This window comes from Impatiens glandulifera, chromosome 1, assembly GCF_907164915.1.
Source record: "Impatiens glandulifera chromosome 1, dImpGla2.1, whole genome shotgun sequence".
In the NCBI taxonomy this organism is placed as follows: domain Eukaryota; kingdom Viridiplantae; phylum Streptophyta; class Magnoliopsida; order Ericales; family Balsaminaceae; genus Impatiens; species Impatiens glandulifera.
Window position 1 is genome coordinate 100,317,571 of NC_061862.1, and position 17,211 is coordinate 100,334,781.

At 26.0% G+C, this 17,211-nt stretch overlaps 1 protein-coding gene across 1 annotated transcript; it reads left to right on the forward strand.

Moving 5' to 3' along the window:
• The first annotated feature begins 895 nt into the window (after positions 1-895).
• LOC124922558 (epoxide hydrolase A-like) lies at positions 896-2,999 on the forward strand. The gene is made up of 3 exons (XM_047463283.1): positions 896-1,388; positions 2,390-2,634; positions 2,712-2,999. Exons 1-3 carry the CDS (start codon positions 906-908, stop codon positions 2,962-2,964), a joined length of 981 nt encoding a protein of 326 aa, XP_047319239.1. The 5' UTR covers positions 896-905; the 3' UTR covers positions 2,965-2,999.
• Positions 3,000-17,211: the final 14,212 nt, after the last annotated feature.

Sequence of the window (17,211 nt, forward strand, 5' to 3'; positions counted from 1 at the left end):
ATGTGTATGTATCGAATTTGCAACCAAGTACAACCATTTAACTAAGATTTCATATTTTAAATTCTACACAAAATTTGCTAACGTGCGACATTCATCACAATATAATATATATACATATATATAATGCTTAATTTGAATTTATCAGGTCTAGAGTTGGAGTTGTAGTTAATTTGTATATATATATATATATATGAGAGTAAAAGGATACTTGAGTCGGATTGTGAGTTGACCCGCCCATAAACTTAAAAAATTTAAAAATAAAATTAAAAATGCAATATGTGTTGAATGTTGGGGATATTGTAATGCACACGGAAAACATATAAAACAAAATAAATTTAACAACAAAAAATTGCAATAGTTTTAAAAATGTACTCAATGTGTCATGTACTTGAAAAATAAAATTAGGTTAAAAAATTTAATTAATTTTATTACATAATGCTATATATATTATTATTAACGAAAATATATTTTTGATATGAGTATGAGATGTTTATATATAATATATATATATAGTTATTATATAAAATGTAACTTACAAAATATATATAAATACACAAAATTATAAAATTATTTCAACAATCGTAAGTGGTCTAGCGGTTTAAGTGTTAATATTTCATACTTAAGAACTGGGAATTTCAGCTTGAGTAAATCGTTTGTCAACGGGGTGATTTAATGCTTAAGATCAAGCCGAAATGTGTAATCTAATGTTTAATAATGCATCCTTGGAGACCGCAAAAATCTTCCATGAAGGGTGAGTAATCATATTTTAAATAGAAAAATATATTAATGATTTAAAAAATCATAAAAAACCAAAATAACACAACTGTCAAACAAGTTATTAAAGGTGAAATTGATTTTTTTTTAGTAATCATATTTAGCTGGGCAATTTGAGAGAGAGAGAGAAAATGGAGGAGATTGAACACAGAAACTTGAAGATAAATGGAATAAACATGCACATAGCAGAAAAGGGAAAAGGTCCGACGATCCTATTCCTCCACGGCTTCCCTGATCTATGGTACTCATGGCGCCATCAGATCCTCTACTTCGCCGACAATGGTTACCGCGCCGTCGCCCCAGACCTACGCGGCTTTGGTCAAACAACCGGAGCCCCAACTCAGGACCCATCCCAATTCAGCGTCATGCATCTGGTCGGCGACATCGTTTCGCTCCTCGACGCCATCGCGCCGGACGAGGAAAAGGTGTTCGTCGTGGGCCATGACTGGGGAGCATCCATCGGGTGGTACTTGTGTCTGTTCAGACCCGATAGAGTCAAGGCCTTCGTATCCCTCAGTGTCCATTATCTCAAACGGAACCCGGATCCTGCTATGAACTTCACGGATCTTTTCCGGGCCATCTACGGCGATCACCACTACATTTGGAGATTTCAGGTGTACTTCTCTTTCTCTCCTTTCTTAATTTCATTTTTTTTATTTTTATTTTTAAATACGGTTTGTTTGTTATCTGTCACTTCGCCGCCGGCCAGATTGGAGTAAATTGGTTGAGTATAATTATTATTTATCATATATATATATATACTTTAAAATTATTTTTTTAGTTGAAATATATATATATATATATTCTTTATTACTCTTTTTAAACTATTATTATTTTATTTCATATTATGAATAATTAAAAAAAAAAGTTTTTTTAAAAAAGTAAATAAATATAAAAATAAATTAAAAAATAAAATAAAAATTATTTCAATTTTACTCTGCAGAATGAAAGTGGGGGCCCACGTATGGAAGTGGGGGGAGATAATAAGAGATGACCCTGACTGCATATTTAAATGTGAAATTGGTATGGGCTTATAATAACCATTTTCAAACACACATTTATTAAATAAACAAATAAAAGGATAATAATTTAAATAATAGGATAAATTGATCCTTTTCCACTCTATTATTATCTTATACTATTATTTAGTAATAGAATAAAAAAAATGAGAGAGTAGTCTTATATTAATTTTAAATAAAATTAAATATTTTAAATTATAAATTAATAATTTTATTATTTTAATACACATGTATCTTTTTCAAAAACATTAACAAATAATAAATAAATCCAAAAATAATAAAAATTATTTAAACCTACCAAATAAATAATATAATAATTAATTTATGTATAAATTCAAATAAGAATGTATATAGACAATAAACAGAGCAAAATTATTTAATAAACACTACAATTCAACGGGTTTGATTGGAAACGATTTGGACCACATTAGACTGTTTGAGTCAAAAATACATGGACCAAATTAGACTGCTTGAGCAAAAACTATATTTTTACATTAGCTAAAACTACTACCACTTATTATAGATCTGTAAAATGAAAACGTATATGCTTTTGAAAATAAATTGGCTAAAAATTGTATTTATTACATGTTGTGAAGGAACCTGGTGACATTGAAGCTGAGTTTGCAAAGGTTGGTTTTAAACAAGTGCTGAAGAAGTTCCTAACATTTCGCGATCCAGCCCCCTTTTTCTTCCCTAAAACCACCGATAATTTCATTGACTCGTACCACACCCCGATTGCCTTACCCCACTGGTTGTCCGAGGAAGATCTCGACTATTATGTTTCCAATTACGAGAAAACTGGATTCACTGGAGGCATAAACTACTATCGTGCTTTCAAGTTGTAAGTAACCATGCATGCATGCATGCATTTTTTTACTTGTTAAGTATCACATCCTTATTATTAAGTAATTGTCTCAGAGATTGGGAACTGTTGGCGCCATGGGAAGGTGCTAAAGTGAATGTGCCGGTGAAATTTGTGGTTGGGGACCTTGATCTGGTCTATCACATACCACTAGTGAAGGAGTATGTACACGGTGGTGGGTTCAAGAAAGACGTGCCATTGTTGGACGATGAGATTGTGGTGATGGAGGATGTTGCCCATTTTATAAACCAAGAGAAACCTCAAGATGTCAATTACCACATCCACAACTTCATTAAAAGTTATAATTGACTCGACGACAAATCATTTCTTTCTGCAATGTCTCCTCCTCATTTATGCACGTTACAGTACTTCGTCTCGTGTTTCGGGAGTCTATTATTATTATTGTAATAAAGACAAGATTATTGTCACTTGATTTTATTTAATCATGTTATTAAGTACAATGACTAGTTGACGAATCTTGGCTTGAAGTGGTGTACCTTTATAAGGCTTGTCTACTCCCCATGTATGCACCTTAGACTTCGTATTGTGTTTGGGGAGGTTATTTACATAGTCTATTATTATTATTATTATTATTGTAATAAAAACACTAGTTGAAGATGATGTTTTCAATTGTAATTTTATAAGGATGCTTTGTGGACAAGATTATCTTCATTTGTTTTTATTAAATCATGTTATTACAATTGAATGACTAGACGAAGCTTTGATAATGGTTTGTAGTCTACACTCTACTCATCTCAAAATAAAAAGGGTACCAATAGGTTTGGTATTCAGATTTGATTATTACACTTATTATTTTTTTAATTCTTTTAAATTTGATATTTTTTTGTGGTAATAACTTGCTACTTATTTTGATTTATTTTTAATGCGGATACATATGTTATTCGTTCCGACAATTTTGTTCGACTATGTTCTATTGGGATCCATTATGAGGTCTAGAATTTCTATTAAAATCATTTTTTCGGGTGGAAATCATTTTAACTTAGAATGATAAATGAATACTTAAGATTTAAATTCTAAAGGTACAATATTTGAAGTCTTTTTGACGAGAACTATTATTGAAGGTGGTGTTATGAGATGTGGATTGAGATTGAGACAACTAGACTTACGGATATCAGATTCATCTCTATTATTTTTTTTTAAAATAATTTAGTTAGAGAGAAACACCATTTCTTTCCATCCTCAGTTATAAATCATTCCTAATAATATCGTATTGACATTTTTATAATTGTTTTCTTCTATATTTTTTTTATATATATCATATTGACATTTTTATAATTGTCTTCTTCTATAATTTTTCAGATGGTAATACAAAATCAAAAAGTTGAAAGTCAACTAAATAATGTTTAATTTAATATGATTGAGAAGAACGTTAATAATTTTTTTGAAAAGGAGAAAAATATTAATATTTAAAAAAAAATCATTTAAGTTCTAAATTTTAATCAAAGCCTTTTTTTTAAACATACTATAGGCTCGTTTTAATTTATGAGATTTAAAAATGATTTAAATTATTTTTATGTGGTCAGTTTTTATTAACTAGTATATATAGATATGATTTTAAAATAAATAAATAAGTCAAATTTTGTCGGTAAAGATATATAAAAATTATGTATAAATGATTAAGCGAACTGGTAGTGTGCAAAACTAACACTCTTCTACCTTTTAAATAACAACACTTGAGAAATGATTCAAATATTTTTTATTTTAAAATTTCAAATAAAAATCTAAAATAACCTAAAACGTGAAGTACTTATTATTTCTTCCATTTATTCTTAAAAATATAATTTTCTTAGGATTGATTAAGTTTGAATTATTTTAAAATAACTCAAATTATTAAAATATAATTATTTCACTCTCTTTTTAATTAATCGTATCACTTAATTCATTAATTAAAATACTAAAATAGTCTTTATTTTAAAATTTTATTTTATTTATATAAATTAATATATTTTAAGTCTTTTAAAAAAATAAAATAAAAAAATAATTATTAATTAACTCTTCAAAATCATTAATTATTATTATTTTTTTCTCCTATAATGGTAATAACCCAAACAAACTCTTATATATATTAATTAGTTCACGAATCTTTCTCATAATTTCTCTATCTAATGAAGAAAAATGGAGACTAATCATATGATAGGACGAAAGATCACTTCATTCTTAAAGCTTGTTAATTTGATCTTTCAATTTTTCAATTTTTTTAACCACATTGAGGCAACAGTGAACTTACCATGTCGTTTCTATTTCAGAAATTTATTTGTACTACTAGTATTATTCCGTTCCATTTAATTTTTTATATATTAATTTTTTATATATATTAAAAATATATGTTCTGTATTTATTTAATTTTATTAGTATTTGAAAAATAAATAAAATGGAGCTCAAATTCCATTCATGATCAATTATGAGTCAAAAATATACATAGACTTAGATCTTGAGCTCTAGTAGTAATTTAAACATTAGATCTAGGAAGAACCAAAAGATTTGGTTCAAGGTTTAAAGGTAGTCACATTTTCAAATATTAGACTTAGATCTAGTTTGATGGAAAGAAAAAAATTTCAATCATATCATTAAAATTATATTCAACAAATCAGTCATTTCATAATTAATTAAAATATTTTTATTAAATATAAATTTTAAATACAAAATAACATTTTAATAATAAACCAATTAAAAATTCAAATAACTTAAATTTATTAAAAAAATATTTTGAGACAAAATTAAAAAAAATATCAAACAAATTCTTAAAATTATTTCTAAATCATGCCTGCATGTACAATTATACGTCTAGTTTCCCATTAAAATGATTATTAATTAATGCTTTATAGAATAAGTTCTTAGGTTTCAATTTGGTATTTGAATAACTAAAATAATTAAAATATTTTTTACTTTATCCTTATATCAAAAACTTTTGGATCTCTTCAACTGATTTTTAATTTATAAATTTTATTTTTAATTTATTAATTTTTGTTATATATATATATAAAAATTTTATATTTATTTATTTAAAAACGATAATATTTTATTAAAAAATGATAAACTCAACGAAAAAATCAGCTAAATAAGTCCACGAATTAACGTGACATTACATGTGGGCAGGAGAGAGAAAATTTTTAAAATGTCCCGAAACGGTTATTTCAGAGATTTTTTTTTTCCCGAAATGAGCGTTTTCGGGACGTGGAGACAACACGACCAGGCCACATCGAATTCGTAGACTTGCTTTCGTTGAGTTTATCGTTCCTCATTTTACTATAATAGAATAAAAAATAATTTATATTTTTAAGATAATCTCTCGTTGATCCTACTTTAATAGGAATTAATAATAGTTTAATATTCCTCACAATTATAAATGTTATTTTTTTTATATAAACTATTTATTTTTTAAGTCATCACAAATATTATATCTTTAATATATTGGTTTCATATCAAATTAATTATTTTATTAATTAAAATATTAAAATATTTTTATTTTATTTTTATAAAATTTAAATATGAAATAAATGAAGAAAAATTATTTACAATTTAGTAGGTTTGATAGGTTGTTTTTTATGATTTTTTATTTTTTAAGTTATTTTTTAAATTATACCATTATTTTAACTATTAAATTATTAATTTTATCAACTAAAATATTCTTGTTTTATTTTTTTTAAAATTTAAAATTTAAATAAAAAATTAATTTTAATAATTTAAATAACTAAAAATTCAAATTAACTTATTTTTTTTATTCAATTAAATTTTTGAATCAAAATTCTAAAAAAAAAAAAAATCAAAAAAAGATCGAATGAGAGAGAATTGAGTGGATCTTACATATTTAAATAATTAAAATAAGATTAAATCAAAGTTCTACAAGGGCTTTCGTTTCAGGTTATTTAAATAACATGTAGAGATAGAAAAATGATTATTGGTAATGATTGGTGATAATTTTAAGGAAATGATAATATTTTTTTGGTAAAAAGACTTAAAGGATATTGATATATATAAATAAAATAAATAATTATAATTTAAAATATAAGGTATTTTAATATTTTGGTTATTAATTTGATTGATTTAAAGGATGAGTGGAGAGTGAAGTGACAATTGATTTGGTTGGGTTATTTGGAAAACCCAGATCCGAACGAGGCCCAAGAAATTCAAAATGTTTGCTGGCATTTTAGAGTTTCCAAATAATGTCAATTTATAATAATTTAGAGTTGGCTGTGATTTTTTTTCATCTATTTTTTTTAAATCTATTCTTATCTCCTTATAATTTTTTAATAAATTTATATAAAATTATAATAATAAAACATAAATTTAATATATCTCTCCTTTTTCATTTTTTACAAACAAATACAAAGTCATATAATAAATTTTTTTTTATTTATTTTAAAAAAATATATTTAAAAAAATATATTTTCTAGATAACACATAATAATCCGCATATAAAAAATGTATGCAAAGATTAACAACCTTGTTATAATATTTATTTATTTATTTAATTGTATAATTGTTAGAAATTATAATAAATTAAATTTTTTAAATTTTTATAATGAATAAATTAAATAATGAATAAAAGATAAACAATAATATATATATATATATATATATATATATATATATATATATGGGGGAGGGATTGACAATTGAAGGATTTAATGTCATTTGAAAATTTGTAAGGAGAAATGATAATTAAAAGTAAAAGTAGAGAATGAGAATTGAAAATTTTAAATTTTAAATTATTGAAAATAAATATAAATAATTTTTTCTAAAAATGGATATAAATTATAATAAAAATTATTTATATATATATTATAATAAAAATTATATATATATATATATATATATTTAATATCATATTCATAATATATCTAATTAATATCTTGATATTATATATTTTAAAATATATATTTTTTAATTTAAAAAAAAATATTAATATTTAAAATTAAGTTATATATATATTTAAATATATATTAATTATTAATTAATATTATAAATATTTTAGGTCTGTCAGTATTTTTTGTCAGGCTTATTTCTTCATTTTATAGGATTGTCGTGGATGTTAAAAACAGTCTTATCTAGTAATTAGATGGGGTTCATCAAAGGTCGTTAAATTTATGATGTCGTATTAATAGTCAATTAGTGCATTGATTCAACTAATTCAAGAGGTGAAAAATGTGTTTTTGTCAAGTTAGACATTGAAAAAGTTTATGATAGTGTCAATTGGGAGTTTTTATTTGATATAATGGACAAAATAGGAATGAGTGCGAAATGGATTGGTTGGATTTGATTTTGCCTTTTGAAGGTTAATTTTTCTATTATTGTTAATGGAAGTTCTGAGGAATTTTTTAAGAGCTAGAGGGATCAAATAGGGTGATCCATTTTCTCTTTTTTGTTTTTCATTGTTATGGAAGCTCTCTAAAAAATGAGGATCTTCGAAAAATACTCGTAACTCATCCGTGGAGTGAGTTGTGCGTCAAGAAGATATCATTTGGCCATATCACATTTGTTTTTCGATGATGACACGCTCTGCATGGTTCAGACTACTTATATAAATTTTAAACACCTTCGAGATATTTTATGATTATTCAATGCATGTTTCGGTCTTTGAGTTAATGTTCATTAAATCAGACATATTTTTTTTTTCAAATTCTGTTTTGAATAGAAGAAGGATAAAGTTGACAAATGTGTTGGGGTTCAAAGTTAGTGATCTTCCGTCAGCATATCTTGGTATGTCATTAGGTGCTAAATTGCAATCCAAGGTCTCTTAGAACCCGATTATCTCTGAAATGAAATGTAAATTGTTTAGATGGAAAAGTAAAATAATTTCGAAAGGGGGTCGGCTAATTCTCATTAAGAGTGTGTTGTCATCTATGTCCACATATATGGTGTCGTTATTCATTCTCCTTAAGCGTGTGGCGGTGAAAATAGAAAGAATAATGTGTAAATTTATATGGATATATTTCTCATATATGTCTTTCATCTTATTATTTTCCCCATGGAATTTAGAATACTTGAAGGGTCAATTCTTTTTTTTATTCTTACCTTCCACCTTGGAAACCCTTCTTATTGGATGATCATGATACCTCCCAAAAATCGAAATTCATGATCAATGTAGGAACAAAATTACCAGTTTTGTTCAATAAGATACCAAAGTGGATGATTGACTCATTCCATACTAGAAATAATCACAAAAAGTCCTTTGATAACACACATTCCTATTTCTCAATGATATTCCATGATCAAGATAATTGGCTGAATCCCGTGAAACAATTTCATAGAAGTTTATTGATATCTTCTTTTTACGAAGAAAATCGACTTCGATTCTTGAACAATTCACATCACTTCTCCTTCTATTGAAATAAAAGAATTATGACATAAATCAAATGTGAAATTCTTGAGTAGTCTATTTACCCTCGAATGATAAATTCCCTTAACTTAATTATTGATTAAGCAAGTAAATTTCTATGAGGATATTCTAACTTATCATTTTGTCATCTAGTTAGTTGGGATAAAATTAAATATTTTAAAGATCAATGAGGTCTAGATATTCGAGATCTTATTTATTTTAATAAAGCTCTTTTATCAAAATGGTTTAAAAGAATTGCAATGGAGCCGAATAGTCTTTGAGCATCGATAATTAGATGTAAGTATGGTAATGATTGGTTTAGTTGGTTCACCAAAATGTCCAATTATCCAACGGGGTGTAGCATTTAGAAGAGAATTTATCCTATGTAGAAAAGTTTTCGTGAACAGTCTAGATTCGTTGTGTCAAAAGTCTAGCTACAACGTATCATGAGCTTGTTTCTATTGATATATGTCAATCCCTCCTTTGTAACGGGAACCTACGAAGCTCCAAAGGAAAGAAATTCATGCAACCTGTCGGCCATACAACTAAAGAAAGGGCTCAAGAGAGGAGAACAGACCTTTGTTGCAACATTGGTGGAACTAAAGGCTGAAGTATACCAAGATATTCCAGACAAGGTGGCCGAACTGATGGAGAGATATAAAGACATCATGTCGCCGGAATTACCTAAAGTGTTGCCCCCTAAGAGGCACACGGATCACAAAATCGAGTTGGAACCGGGTGCATTGGTGCTTGCCAAGGCTCCCTATCGAATGGGACCCTCAGAACTGGTGGAACTATGGAGACAGCTAAATGAACTATTGGATGGCGGCCTTATCCGACAATCCAAAGCTCCTTACAGATCCCCCATACTGTTTCAGAAGAAGCACGACGGCTCACTAAGAATGTGCGTTGACTACAAGGCATTGAACAAGGTAACAATTAAAAACAAATATCTTATTCCCAACGTTTTGAATTTGTTTGACAAGCTGGCTGGAGCTCGATTATATATAAAGATCGACCTAAGGTCGGGGTACTGGCAAGTAAGGGTGGCGGCGGAAGATGTCCAGAAAACTACTTGCGTTATCATGAGCTTGTTTCAATTGTTATATGTCAATCCCTCCTTTGGAAGTCAAAGATTCCATTCAATAAATCGTTCTTTAGATGGAGAGTTATTCATGGTGGAATTTTAATAAATGATATGTTCATAAAAAAAAATTGTTTATAGTTAGTTGTTGTCGTATGTGACAAGAATATATGTTGAATCGACAACTCACTTATTTTTGCATTGTCTAAGGGTGACTAATATTTGGAGTCTTTTGTGGAGTATTACTGAGATTAATTGGGTGATGTCTGAGTCTTTAGGTAGTTGATAAGAAGTTTGGATTGATGCGGATTATATAGTAGGCTTACATATTTGGGGTTATCATTCCAATTATTCTTTGATGGACTATTTGGTTAAAAAAAAAAATCATTGAACTTTCAATGATCGTAGTCGTCCGATGCGCATAATTCATAATATTATTATTATGATGCTTTCTGATATTCGTTCAGGAAAATCAGTAAAATCTGTTGGGAAGTTAATCGTTCTTATCGAGAATTTACAAGATCGATAATTTTTTCATAATTTTTATTTACTATTTTTATGTCATGCTTTGTCTTTGTGCTTAAACAATTTTTTTTTCATTTTTATTATACATGGACCTTTTTAAAAATAAAATAATATTATAAATATAAAAAAAAATTGAGAGTATAAACTTAATTAAATTTACCCGAATCAAAATTACCCAAATTAACGATTAAATAATTTAAAATTAAATAAGTTGAATCAAACTTACCCAATATTAACAATTAAATAAATTAATCATATCACATTTACATGCAAATAAGCTTCTAACAGTATAAATTGAATAAAACTTAATCTTAGAGTTGGTTCGGATTGAAGTTATTTGAATAACATCGAAAAAAATAATGATTGTCTATGATTTTGAGAAGAGAATATTATTTTTTATAAAAAAAATTAAAATATATTGATAAATATAAATAAAATAATAATTTAAAATAAAAAATATTTTAATATTTTGATTGTAAATAATATTTGATTTTCTTTGATTTATTTTAATAACTTAAATCGAATAAAGTCTTAATGTCTAAATTACTAATATTAAATCTTATTTTTATTGTACTTCATTCTAATTTTATTTTTTGAACACTAATAAGACTAAATAAATATATATATATATATATATATATTAATATTTATAAAAAAAGTTTAAATTCTAATAATAATATAAAAATTAAATTTATAAATTATATATAATATTATTATTTTATTCATTAAATCATTCATTTTATTAATTAAAATATAAAATATAATTACTTAATTTTTATTAAATTTTAATTTTAAATAAAAAATATTTTAATAATACACTAATTAAAAACTCAAATAATAAACAATTTTTTTATCAAACAATATTTTTGGACAAAATCCAAAAATAAAATAAAATAAATCAAACAAGCTCTTAAAGTTATTTCCTGTTGTAATTTCCCAATAAATGCTTAATAATTAATGATTCATAGAAGAAATTCAAAATCTATAGGCCACTAGGGCCTAGGGCCTTGTTCGGATTGGGATTTTTGAAAAAACTTAGAAAAAGAAATAAGTAATGATTAATGATAATTTTGAGGAGGTAATGATTATTTTTGGTAAAAAAATTTAAAGGGTATTGATATATATGAATAAAATAAAAAATAATAATTTAAAATAGAGAGTATTTTAGTATTTTGGTTAATAAAATAAGTGATGTGATTGTTGAGAAGTGATTGATTGAAAAACTGATTTTTGATGGGTTTTTTAAAAAACTAAAAAAGAACACGACTTAGGATTTGAATTTAAATAATTTGATGGAGATTAAGATTATAAGTAATAATTAATAGTATGCATGAACAGGAAGTTGGTGATATTGAAGGTGAATTTGAAAAAATAGGCGTTAAAGAAGTGATGAAGAAATTCCTTACATACCGTAAGCCTGCACCTTTTTTTTTCCCAAAAGGCAAAGGATTTGGAGATTCCGGTGAAGATGATGATGATGATTCATTGTCATCCTGGCTGTCGCCGGAAGACCTCGACTATTACGTCGACAACTTTACCAAGCTAAGACCGGCTTCACCGGCGGGGTCAATTACTATCGGGCATTGAATCTGTAAGTAAGAAGAAGTTATATTATTATTATTGTTACATAATAAATAAATAAATAAATAAATGGTGGATCATATATATATATATATACATAATATATATTTATTGGTGCAGAGATTGGGAACTATTGGCTGCTTGGACCGGAGCTCAGGTGAAAGTGCCGGCGAAATACATAGTGGGCGACCTTGATTTAGTGTATAACAATAAAGGCGCAAAGGAATACATACAGAATGGAGGACTGAAGAAAAACGTGCCATTGTTGGAGGACATAGTTGTGATTGAAGGAGCTGCACATTTTATAAATCAAGAAAGACCCGATGAGGTTAACAAACACATTCATCATTTCTTCCAAGATCATCACGATAATTAATATTAATATAATTTGTATTCCTATGTTTATTTTTACTACTACTATATAATCTTGTCTTCTCTATCTATCTGGTTTATTGGTGTGCCGGCCTGTAACTCAAAATAATAATTACCAGTCTTGAAATAAACTATACATTTGGCCTGTTACCTAAATAAAGGATTATAATTCCATTTGTCAGAATGTATCTAGAAATTAGAGTTGAGATATGCTTAATTTATTGTAATCCCTAACTCCAACCTTAATTAGTCTTTCATTTGGAGAATGGTCACTAAAATTTCACTAGATTGTAAAAGAAAATTAAAATACTTTCACTATATTATTTGGACTATAAAGAGTAATGTGACAGTTTTGACTAGTTTGACTCTCTCTCTTCTAAAATCAAGATAATGATATTTTTTTTTTTAATTAATCTCATGTTTTATTTTTTAGATATATAATTTATTATATAATGTTATTTGAATAAATAATTAAATGTTCAAAACAATCCAACTATGTTTATATTGAATTTTAAGATAAAATTAGCTATTAGAGTGAAAGCGATTTATCAAAAAATGCAATGACAAAAAAAAAAATAAAAAAATTTAAATAATGTTAAAATGATAAATTCTCGATCTCCTCTTCTTACCTAGCGGTAACAAGAAGTGGATATTCTCACTCAAAGGTTCGAGCCTGTCAAGTGACAAATTCTGCGTCTAGTTAAATGTGTTTGCGGATTACATACTTAATTCGTTGTCACATTTTTTTTATTCAAAAATGATAAATTTTCAAGATTGTACCTTCAATCAAGCATATATAAAGTCAGTTTTAAATATCGTATAAATAATAAAATTGACAAAGAACTTGGAAAAAATGAGAATTTTAAATTAGTAAAATAAGTAACAAGATGTTAGATGAAAATAATTAGAAATAAGGAATTAGTGGGAAAAAAATCTAAACTATTTTGCTTGTAAAGGAAACTAAAAAAATGAATAAGTTGTGAAACCATGGAAGAATTAGAGTAATACTTACATTTTTAAGTTTTTTTTTTGTTTTTAAGGGCTGGGTTTAAGCCGTGCATTATTTTGTTTAAAAGTTTTGTTATATTATTTTTAACAAATTTAATCTTAATCAAAATAAATTTATTCAATATCTCATCAACTATATTACTTAATTAATTAACTAAAATACCTTTTAAAAAATATATATTTTTGAAAAAAAAATCATGTATATTAAAAGTGATAAAAGGTATTTTAAAATACCCTTTAAGCAAAACCATAAATCATGATATAAAAAAATAAATAAATAAAAATCTTACTCGATAGGTGATAGGTTATCGAGCTCGAACGTCCTCGATAAGAATGATTAAATCCCCGACGGACTCTGTTGGTTTTCTGAAATGAATCTCAGAGAGCGTCATAATAATAACATTATGAATAATACGAATCGGACAACTACGATCATCGAAAGTTCGACGATTTCTCTCCAACCAAATAGTCCACCCAAAAACAATTATGATAACCGAAATATGTAGGTATGATATATTAGTCGCATTAATCCAAACTTTTAAGCAACTACCCAATGACTCGACCATCACTCAATGAATCTCATTAATACTCCACAAAAGACTCTATATATATACTAGACATTCATCGACAATGTAAAAGTAAGTGAGTTGCCGATTCAACATTATCATGACATATACGACAACGACTAACCATAATACAACATTTTTTCATTCACATAAAATCTGTAAGAATTCTACCGTAAATAACGCTCCATTCAAAATATGAGATTTTATATGGAATTTCTTACTCTAAAAAAATTTATTGAATCATCTTAACAAACAACTTCTAGCAATGCCTCACATGGAAACTATTCATGTCTTTCCAACGCATAAAGTCTTATTCAAACATGGACATTTGCTTGTGTCATACCAAAAGTAAAAATCCTTAGCGTTTAATCTCCTTTTATATATTTAATTTGTTTAGCAAAACCACTAGACCGATGATCAAACATGTTCTTAAATGTGACATTTCTACATGTAACAACGAAAGCAAACATATTATACATCGTAGCTAGACTTTTGACATTACACGAAATATCGTCTTAAAAACCGATCGAATAATCATCCCACAATGAATCTAGACTGCTCACGAAACTTTTTCAAATAGAATAAATTTCCCTCAAAATGCTACAACCCGCTGGATAACCAGACATTTTGGTGAACAAAACCAGACCAATCATGACCATAATTACATTTGATCATCGATGCTCAAAAACTATTCGGCTTCGTTGTAAATCTATTACATCATTTTGATAGAAGAGGCTTATTAAATGACTCGAATATTCATACCTCCTTAATCTTTAAAAAATTTAATATTAAATTCCAAAAATAAATTACATATTACTTTTTTTTTCATTTTCACATTTAAAAAAAATAATCATTCTTACATTTAAAAAATATTAATATAAGTCTTTTAATAAAATAAAATATAGAGAAATGATTAGGTGAGGGAATTTGGTGAAAGAATTTGATGAGGGAATGACTTGACATAATCTTATTCGCTGAAAAAATCAAATAATTTCTCTCTTTCCTCCCACTTTTACATTTTCCAACCAAGATGATGTCAAGTCATTCCCTCACTAAATTTTCTCTCTCTATCACTCCTCTAAAATATATATATTCTCAAAATCAGCTCTCAATCAATATTTTTTTTAAAATAAATCCAGCAAATTCTAAAGAGTATTTTAAATTTTAAGTTGATATCTAATAAAATTTATAAATAAATGGTTTATAAAATTATAAATAATCTCTAATTAATACAAACTTTTCTTATACTCTTCATTTTTAGTTTATAATATTATTATTATATATATAATTCATTATCATAATATAATTAAATATATAATTATTATACTTTATTATATAATATTTTATTTTAATATTATAATTTCATTATTAAAAAATTATATCTACAAAATAATAATAATATTTTATAAAAGTATTTATATATACAATGGTAGACCACCAAATTTCTCACCACAACCCACTATCAATATTATGAGATTAAACTTCTTAATTCATGCATCAAGAGTGGATCCATTCATAAAATTTTAAACAACTTACAATCTATTAATTATAAATCTCATATTTTAACCAACAAAATTTAGTTTTGGATGTATCATGTTTTATTTGGCCACTTACTATCATACTATCATATAAATCAGATTTTGATTCTTAAGTCAAAATATTCATTTTCTATTAAATTATGTGTAGTTATTTTATTTTATTTAGATTATTATTATTATTTTTAAATAATATTATTTATTTATATATTATTTTTATTTAATTTTATATAAACAGTTAAAAATTTTTAATGAAATAAATATGAATATTAAAAAATTTAAATGAAATAAATATGAATATTAGTTAAAAATAATAATTATTATATAAAATTTTACAATAATTTAAATTCTAATAATATTAGTATTAATAATAATAATTCAAATTTTAAAAAAAATATTTAACAATAAAAATTGTCTTTTTATTTTATATTATATATATCAACCATAAAACTAGTGTGGGAATCAAACCATCACATTTGGGTCTCTTAACGTAACTCTTAATAATTAATTTTACATCCTTACCCATTTATACATAATGCATCTATAGTTACTTACAACTAAATTAGAAGTTATAATCAAAGAGCACAACTATAAGAAAGGAAAAACGCTAACATTTTGTGTTCTTGCGGACGTTATTTTATTATTTCAAAATAAAAGACTTTATCAATATATTTTTATTTTATATAAAATTTAAATTTTAAATGCAAAATGAAATTGTAATAATTTATTATCAACCTCCAATAAACAATATTTTGATTAGATATATAAGATAATGTTTTTTATTTAGGTAAACCCTTATATTAGATATGACTGTTTTTATTATTATTTTTATTTTTGGAGCTATACATAACTTGACAATATAGAGATAGAGTTCATGTGCTCTATTAGAACTATAAGTCTCCACTAAAAAAAAATTGTATTTAAAATTATTTAATACATAAAAATTTCGTCATTGCTTTCATATAGTGTCTAATTTTCTTATGTTTTTAACTTGTTCCATTTAGACGGGGTGTGACTTGAAATAATAATATATTTTTTTTCAAACCTTCCTTTAGTCTGTCTGTCTGTCTGTCGTTCTTTTTCACATTAATATCTATAGTGTCCTGATATATATCTGCATTTTTTTTTTTCAGAACAGTGACTTAATTATTAAAAAAATTACTAGATTGCGGGACAAATTAAACCGTAATTGAATGCGACCAAAAGTGAATTAAGAAGCTGGATCAGGTGGCATGCACTTCATCATCATCATCATCATGCAACAACAACAGGTGTTCAATTTTGATGAATCAACCTTAATAATTCTTAGGCTTTGTTTGATTTTTCAAAAAAAAATTCCAATTATACGCTCTTATCTAATTTCAATGTCTATCGGTTAACACTTGATCAAACAAGCAAGCCCATATAAATATGTGAGCGGATCGAAGTGATAATATTATTTCCTTAAAGAAAGAGAGAGCCATGTAGGACATTAAGCACAAGAAGGTGAGAGTGAATGGCTTAGATATGTAAGTAAGAAGAAGTTATATTATTATTATTATTATG

Excerpts from the sequence above, each read along its gene's own strand:
- LOC124922558 (XM_047463283.1), top strand. The coding sequence starts at position 906 with ATGGAGGAGATTGAACACAGAAACTTGAAGATAAATGGAATAAACATG. Across the intron at positions 1,389-2,389 it reads ACTACATTTGGAGATTTCAG|GAACCTGGTGACATTGAAGC; the intron begins GTGTACTTCTCT and ends CATGTTGTGAAG. Across the intron at positions 2,635-2,711 it reads TACTATCGTGCTTTCAAGTT|AGATTGGGAACTGTTGGCGC; the intron begins GTAAGTAACCAT and ends TAATTGTCTCAG.